General features: G+C 47.1%; 1 protein-coding gene across 1 annotated transcript; it reads left to right on the top strand.

The window, feature by feature from the left end:
* The first annotated feature begins 536 nt into the window (after nt 1-536).
* Nucleotides 537-7,812, top strand: LOC149285854 (transcription factor AP-4-like). The gene is made up of 7 exons (XM_089495077.1): nt 537-625; nt 4,882-5,047; nt 5,579-5,677; nt 5,788-5,958; nt 6,309-6,440; nt 6,892-7,053; nt 7,639-7,812. Exons 1-7 carry the CDS (start codon nt 537-539, stop codon nt 7,810-7,812), a joined length of 993 nt encoding a protein of 330 aa, XP_089351203.1.
* The last annotated feature ends 891 nt before the right edge of the window (nt 7,813-8,703 follow it).

Raw genomic sequence — 8,703 nt, 5'->3', positions numbered from 1 at the left:
AGCCTCCTGCAGCAGGACCCCCCCCCCCCTCCTCCTCCAGTCACCAACCCATGCCCAAAATACCCAGGGGTGGCCACATACCCCACGCATGTGTCAGATCTGCCCCAGCACGCCCTCTCCCTGCTGCAGCAGAGCATGCGAGGCTTTGCAAATAGTCCTTTGTTTACATGCAATACCTTACTCTGCGGAAGGAGGGCCGGGATCTGCTCGGGGTGGAGGGGGGAGGAGAGGGGGGGGTACAGGAGAGGGGGAGGGGTGCTGTTTCTGATCTCTCACCAGCTGTTTCCCGCCTTGAAACAGACATCAGCTGCAAACACACAGTCACAGAGAGAGGCTGAGCACAAGGAGACAGACAGACACCTCCCCCTGATCATCTGGGACATCCTACACACTACACCATTGATCCGCACACTGGCCCCCTAAATCTATAGGGGTGATCGGGGGGTCCCACTTACCAGGAAGAGGGGGAGACACTGCGGGAGAGGAGGGGTGCACGTTATTTGGGGGGGTGGAGGTTGATCCTCCCGCTGATTGCTATGGAGTATTTCATGATGCCCGCGCAGAAAGTATCTTCCCTGCAACACTTCAGGAAGACGGAGAAAGAAGTGATCGGGGGGCTGTGCAGGTAGGTGCCTTCTTGCCCCTCGGTGGGGGGGGGCGGTGTTGCATCCTTTTGCATGCGGCATGTTCTCCTTAGATCACCTTGCAGGGCGATGTATAGGCAGACGCTGGGAGGGAGGAGGAAGCTGGGGGGGGGGATCAGCTGTGAATGTTTGGGGATCGGGCTCTGCGGGGCCGGTGGGGTCCCTGTGCGTGTTTTGGGGTGGTACGGGGTATGTGATGGGGGGTAGGTGGCGGGTGGGGGTGAGATAAGAGGAGTTTTAAAGGGCGCAGTAGCTGGTTTGTCACTTGCAAACAGACCCACGTGGTGCTCCGGCCATGCTGCGGAGACCTGAGCGAGGAGCATGCAAACACTGGCAGGCAGAGGGAGGAACAGGGGGTTAAATCTAATGCTATACGCCCCCCTGCTGTCTCTCTAACTACCCCCTGGGGGGGAAGTAGCAAGGGTTGTTCATGATTTGGCACCCCTCCCTTCCTAACGGATCGCCTTTTCGATCAGCTGATTTCACACCATTTAAATGGCAATGGGGGTATTAGGCCAGATAGGGAACACCTGAGAGCGGCTAATTACCTATACCTCGCGGCTAATTAGTGCTGGGTGCAGGAAAGAAGGTGTGTGTGATAGCCGGGGGGGGGGTGATTGTCGTGAATACAAGGTCATGTTGTGTTTATGGACGGGGGCAGATCCATCGGGGGATTCCCTGCATTACATGTTACCGGACAGAATCCTGATTCCCCTGTTGTTACAGCTGCACCGTTAGGGAGCTTCGCATTCTAATTTACCCCGCTCATGGAGGATATGGGGAGAGTTTTATTATCGGGACACATGGGGTGTATCTTTGCTACCCCGCAGTATTTCTGGAGGTGTGTGTTAGGAACGCGTGTCACGCACACGATCCCGGGATGGGGGGCATTGTTGTGCTGGATGCGGGGATCCCCTACTCGCACGTTGCAGGCTGGTGTGTAACACGCCCCCCTCCGTCTTGCTGCCCCAGCTCGTGTTGTTGTTGTTGTCACCGAGAAGGGTGATAGAAGCCTCGGGTGGCCGGGCCAGGGAACCGGATCACATGTCCAACAGACCACCGTAGGGGAGACTAGCCGCCTCTCTCTGTGCCCGAGACTCCACGGGCTCCCCACTCGTGACCTTGCAGCGTGTCTCTCGGTAGAGGGGGGTGTGTGAGGGAGAGCAGCGCAGACAGGCCTGGCCGTGACTCTGCAGCCCGCCTGGAGTAGGAGTGTCGGAGGCCAAGGCAGGACGGGAAATGTAGTGCGGCGGCGCAGGGGATGCTGGGAGACGTAGTCCGCTCCTGGCCATGCGTTCCTCTAGCACAAAGCATGGCACGGGGGGGGGAGGTCATGTGACCTGAGCTCTTGCTCCATGCGTGAAAAGGGCAAACATGCACTGGCTGGGCTGTTGGCCGTTATATGGCGCTCCACGTGTAATATGTACAGTGATACAATATGACAGCACGGCCCCAATATTGCAAATTGGCCATATATAAACTCTATTTCCTCAGACAGGAGAGTGCCAATTCCTCCAGGGGAGTTTTTATTTTTTTTTACTATATATATTTATATAATATATATATATATTATTGTATATTACACATACACACACATCTGTAGGACAATATATCTGTGTACATGTAACATAGAAGTTCATTTGTTGGTTCTTTTACACTTATTGGCACAATAACAAAATAAATGATCCCCCCCTTTTATACAGTGCTGTGGAATATGATGGCGTTCTATAAATCAATAATCTGTAATGTGATGGAAGCCAGGTGGTGATGTAAGAGAGGGTGATGATGTCACGAGCGAGCTCTGCCTCTAAGCAGGATAAGATGCTGTATCCGCTGCGAGCCGGGCCTCGTTACCTAATGCGACGCTTTTGGTTTTGTCCGATGCTTTGAATGTAGGGACTGTAAGAAGCGCTTGCGGGAATTGTTGGTGCTGTTTAAACACAAAATAATTATATATTCTGGAACTAAGAGTTGTGAAAGCGTGGCTTTATCTCCCGGAGAATGTGGTAAAGCAGACTTTAGAATGCAGGTAACCTCGCTGGGTTACTGTCTGATATCTGGTCATGTGACTGGCAGATATGCCCATGTGGCTAATATATTTCGGGTTATTTAAAAGGCGGTGGGGGGCTCTTGTCTCCCTGCATATATCTAAACACACTGAATGTATATGTGTGCAGTTCTATAAATCGAGTCATGAATAAAGAGATTGGTTATTTTGATTCGTTGAAAGTGGGCAACATCTGCTAAATGCTGCTCAATCGCTTCGTGCCAGAAGACCTCAAATCTCTGCGCATGCACAGCGGTGGCAGGTGAGTATTTGCCCGCTCCTGAAGCATAATCCCCTGGTGGTCGTTGGGACAGGTTTGTGCCGTTGGCATGCTGCTAGCCTGAGTGACGGGCTAATGTGCCAAATTATCCAAAGAATAGCATCCTGGCACTTTTCAACCCGGTCGTGTCAACAAGTGATGTAATAGACGCGTTTTCATCATCTCTCGGGGTATTCCTGGCTTAATTGAGTCCATAGGTGGCTTTCTGCCACGCGGAGATCAATAGAGCCGAGCGTTCTTCACGTGGAGAATAATCGGTCTATCAAAGGCAGTCATTGTTCAGCTGACTGTAATAAGCATGATAAAGGTCTGTATAGCGTGAACGGAACCGCCCACAACACGTATGTTCCCAGAATATCACTCTGCAATGTTTTGCTAATTGGCACCGATATAATAGCCCCTTAAATAGTGCGACGTGCAAGGAAACCATCTTATTTTACACGCTAGGAAGCAGGGCTCAGCAATTCTCAGTTAATGCTGGACTATAATTCCCATGGTGCCCTGCCAGGGCAGTCCTGTGGATTGGTGCCAATTTTGGCATTAAATGATACGCTACGAGTTAATGACGTATTTAACATACAGAGTTGGGGGCGTCAGTGGTGGGTTGCCGACGTGGCTAGTGTCTGTGGTACTTTGTTTAAGTCCAAGGGAGTGTGGCCGATCTTGGTTCGTGCGCACGGCGGGATCTGCTGGAATCGTGTTGTTAGGATGACTCTGATCCTTCACGTTTTAGGAGGATCATAGATTTATCCATGCATTGTCAAGGGCCGGTTCAGCTGGTCTAACCCCCCCCCCCCCAATAGACTTGCCGAACCCTACAGAAGCCCACCTCGATATACGTCCAGGCCCAGCGGCCAATGGTGCTGCATGCTTGCCTTTACTGCCACTCCAGTAGCTGATTGGGGTGCAGCCATTGATCTGGATACATGCGGCCCCTGGGCCACGGCTCCCTTTTTCTTCCCCACTCCAGACGTGAAGTTCTCTGTGGAATTTCAGCTGAACCCGGCGAAACGTCGAGTTTAGTGAATTGTATCTTAAAGCGTTATTAGAGTCCTTTTTTATTTTTGGGGGAAATAATAGAATTTTTATGTTTGCAGAATAAGCTTTTTAACTGAAAAAGTTTAGTGTATTTTTGGCTCTCAGGTGTCTCCTTGCCCCGCGCTGCTCTCTGGTTAATCATGTCCTGTGACTAATCTTAAATATCAGGAGGGGGGAAATATTTCGGAGGGGGGCAGGAAGCAGGAGTTCCCTTCTCGGACCCCCGAGGGGGTCAGCTGCCTTCCTTCTCCCCCTGTATTGTCATCTGGAAGCGATTACAAAGCCCTCAAGGCAGGCAAAAAGAGGAGGGGGGGGGTAAGAAGGGGTCCTCAGATCCGGCGGCTTCCAACCCTTTCCGAAAAGGGGCCCACACACAGAGGTGCGTGAATGGGTCACACTGTGCGGCCGAAAAATTCAACGCCCGTCTTAACCCCCTCGGCGCCAGGGCCAAACAAAAGGGCTCTTAAGATTTTCACGGACTTATTAAAACAGAACAGATATGATGTCATAGTAAAAATATACAAATCTCGTGTTTTTGGTTTCTTTTGCGACCAGTGCGCCGGATATTTAAAGACCAGCTAAGAATCTTGGGAGCAAAGGGTTAAACCTGTAACTTCTGTTCTTAACTCTTTGTATATAATTGCCCTTTCTGCGTCGCTCTCCCGGTTACCTCTTCATACTTAACTCCCAGAATTTTTTTTTATTATTATTATTATTTAATGAGAATTTCCTTCCTTCATCTATAAAAATAAAATCCTTAATAAATTTTTTTTTTTTTAAAATCAAGATTTTATTTTAAAACGTGATTCTCTGTAGGACTCTCTAAGTGGTTTTTTTTTTATTTATTTATTTTTAATTTTAACTATTTGCAGCCTGGCCAACATCCCCCTAACCCCAGAGACGCAGCGGGATCAGGAGCGCCGGATCCGTCGGGAAATCGCAAACAGCAACGAGCGACGCCGGATGCAGAGTATCAACGCCGGCTTCCAGTCTCTGAAAACCCTTATACCTCACACCGATGGGGAGAAATTAAGCAAGGTGAGTACTGCTTGGCCTCAGGTGTGCTTCCGTAAAGGTTGCCCCTATAGCTGTGATACTAGAGATATGTTTGGAGTGCAGCTGTTATTAAAGTTTGAAAATGAGACTTTTGTGTCCTTTAACTCCTCCCCCTCGCTGCCGCTACTAAAACCAGGAAGCGTTAGTATGTACTCCTCTTGCACGCGCTCCGTCGCGCTCTTATTTCAGTGGATGTAGCTTCGGCCAATCACTTGCATGCTTTCTGAACACTGATGGTTTGTTAGCTTACATATGATTGGTTGCCGATACTCCTGGTGATTTCAATGGCGGTTCCACTGAGCATGTGCAAGAAGTTTACATACAAACGCTTCCTGGTTTCGGTGGAGGCTGTCAGGGGAGGAGGAAAAAGAGAGAAATCCATAAAATTCATTCTTAATGAGCCGTATCAGGAATGCAGTAGATGAGGTTTTTTTTTTTAATTTTTTTTTAAATATATATTTAAATCACAATTTTTAAAAACAGTATTCACAAACACTTGTGTCTTATTTGCAGGCGGCGATACTACAGCAGACGGCAGAGTATATATTCTCCTTGGAGCAGGAGAAGACCAGATTATTGCAACAGAACACTCAGCTGAAAAGGTTTATCCAGGTAAGAGCCGGCCGCGGCGCGTTCCCCTCCCCCGCAACGCCATCGCTATATTAATATCGCTAAACCCGCCGCAGGATGCGTTTAAAATGTCCGCGTTCTCTTGTTTGAAGGATTACAACGGCTCTTCGCCCAAACGGCGGCGGGCGGAGGACAAGGATGAAGGCATCGGCTCGCCGGATATCTGGGAGGAAGAAAAGGCGGAGGATCTGCGGAGAGAGATGATCGAGCTGCGGCAGCAGCTGGACAAGGAGCGATCTGTGAGGATGATGCTGGAGGAGCAGGTGGGTTTATGATGCCCCCCCCAAAAATGGGGTACTTGTTCATTAAATGTTTAAATCCCTTTGTCGCTCACATTCATAGAGAGGGTGGCAGATAAGTGGAACAGCCTCCCAGCAGAAGAGGTAGAGCTTAATACAGTGAGGGTATTAAACATGCATGGGATAGACATACGGCTCCGGAATCTAAGACGAGACCAACGACTGATTAAGGAGGAGGGGATAGGATACTAATTGCCCCCAGACTTTACATTACACGAAAGCGAGGGCAGTTCTAGCAAACAAACGTAACCGGCGCTGAAAGCTTTAACGTAACGGACCCCGGCTCGCGAGTGATTGAGTGATTGGTACGGCAGGTCCGGGCTCTGGAGGCTCACTTGTACCCCGAGAAGCTGAAGGCGATAGCGCAACAAATTCAGCAGGAGGATGAGAGCGGGCCGACCCCGACGGAGCAGCAGGAGAGCGGGGAGCAGCGCCTTCACTCCCAGGTGGGATCCCGACTCCTGTCTGGCGGATTTAACCCCTTTCCGCCCTCATCCCAGATGGCCTGTAAAGCTGGAAGCGGCTCACCTGACTGTTTCTGAAACGTCGTCTGCACCATCGTGTAGACCTGGTTTCCTTCGTTTTCAGAACATGCGCGGACCCCCTCTCCTTCCATCTCAAACCCATATTTTTTTATTTTATTTATTTACTGCCATGACAGAACTAAAAACATTCCCTTTATATCTAGTTTTGCGTTTTCACATAACACGAAACTTTTTCTACATAACAAACCATGTAAGAAAAGACTTTTATTTATATATATATATATATATGAGAGAGAGAATTTTAATTTTTTACATGTAAGGTTTTGCGTCGTCTTAGTTTGCTACAACGCACCTTTTATCTTTTAATAGTTTTTTTGTTAACATTTTTTATTTATTTTTCCTATCCCTGCAGCTCCTGCCACCGCATCTGCCCCTGGCACCCACTCACCACCCTACCGTCATTGTTCCTGCCCCACCTCCCTCTTCTCATCACGTCAATGTTGTGACTTTGGGGCATTCGTCTGTAATCAGCTCGGTGTCCACATCTCGGCAAAACCTAGACACCATTGTTCAGGTTAGTAGGTCAACGCGGATTTTAGTATCTGTGCCCCTTTTATACTGGCATACGAGGGGTACACCGTGCAGGACATTTATATATAAAACCTCTATGATACGAATGCTTTAGAAATCACCGTGCTGGGTTTGTATCAAATTAAGCAAAGCAAAGAGTGTAAACTTGTGATGTTTCTGTAGTTTGATATTTTATAGATCCATTCTTTCAATTTATTATATATATATAATTATATAATCTAACAAGTTCCAAAAAAGGCTTCAGATTTGTAATTTGTATCCACTTCTTTCTTAATGCAAACCTCAGTATCAATCATTGATTTAATTCAGCGTTTCGCACTAAATTCAATTATGTCAAAATTGTAGAATTTGACAATTGCATACAATATATATATATTTATATATAATTTTTTTTTACTTCAACATGTAGTATTCTTTCCCATTTAAAACTCACAGTTGATATAATGAATGAATATATATATATATATATATATATATATATTGTAAACACCTGATTCTCTTTAAAAACTAAAAGCAAAGAGGTAGCATTTCCCCTAATTTTCCATTTTTCTGCTTCCGTCCATCACAGGCCATACAACACATTGAGGGCACGAGAGAGAAGCAGCTGCAGGAAGAGGAGCAGCGGAGGGCCGTTATCGTGAACGCACCGCGTCCCTGCGGAGACTCCGACACCGCGTCAGACACAGAATGCGATGACAGCGACGCGGAGCAAAGCAAGGACGACGCAATGGGGGAACCCTGACACCCGACGCCCTACCCGTACTGGGGGGGGATGCAAGAAAGACACTGGGGGAACTGGAGGCGGGGAGGGTTCCAGAGGTATATCGTGGGTTTGCCTCCCGTCTTCAGCCTCCTTCCCATATCCGTAGGGTGTTTAACAAGGGCAGTTTTATGCTGACTTCAAAGATACTGTAACACGTAGAGGATGAAAGGGTTAAAAGCACTAAGCAAATGTCTGGTCCATTAAGACAAAACCTGCAAGGGATTCTGGGAGGAGTGTCTGTTTTCAGGTGCTTGAGAATCGCCCTCTAAAGAGATTACAGCAGCAGTCCCTCTTCAGCCATCTTGTTTGGGGGGGGGATAGGGGGGGGTCGGATAAAGAATTTTTTTTTTTTTTTCCTCAACAAAAATCTGATTAGGGCCTGCACTTGTCTTAAAAGTTTTTGTTATAAAAAGTATAATATTTCAATGCTTTTTGTCTGGTAGAGACTATATATGTATGTGTGTATATATATATAAAACGATGCGTTCCATTTATACACACTTTGTATTTCTATATTTTTATAGAGTTGGCGTGTGTATGAATTTTATTACAAAAAAAAAAGGGCCAAATCCTATATTGGCTAATTATTGGAATGTCTGGCCTTTTTTTTGCTAGAAATGGCTGGATCCCTCTGATCAAAGCTGTTTGAAATAAATAAAAAATATTAATTAAGAAAATATATATCTTAAAACCAAAGATTGTTCCAAATTTGGTCTCCTGCATATTTTTTTTTATTTTTATTTTTTTTAAATAAATTAAGGGGGGCTGTAATGCTCAGCATTTGGCTTCCATCACGGCGAAGCCACAAAGTCCCCTTTTAATAGTAAATATTTTACGAAAGGCAAGCAGCTCGAAGTCCCGTAATTAAAG

The sequence above is a fragment of the Sceloporus occidentalis genome, unplaced genomic scaffold (assembly GCF_023333645.1).
Source record: "Sceloporus occidentalis isolate IW3139 unplaced genomic scaffold, rSceOcc1.0.p SCAF_76, whole genome shotgun sequence".
Taxonomy (NCBI): Eukaryota; Metazoa; Chordata; class Lepidosauria; order Squamata; family Phrynosomatidae; genus Sceloporus; species Sceloporus occidentalis.
Note: the sequence above shows the minus strand (reverse complement) of the source record. Positions and strands in the feature narration are given on the sequence as shown.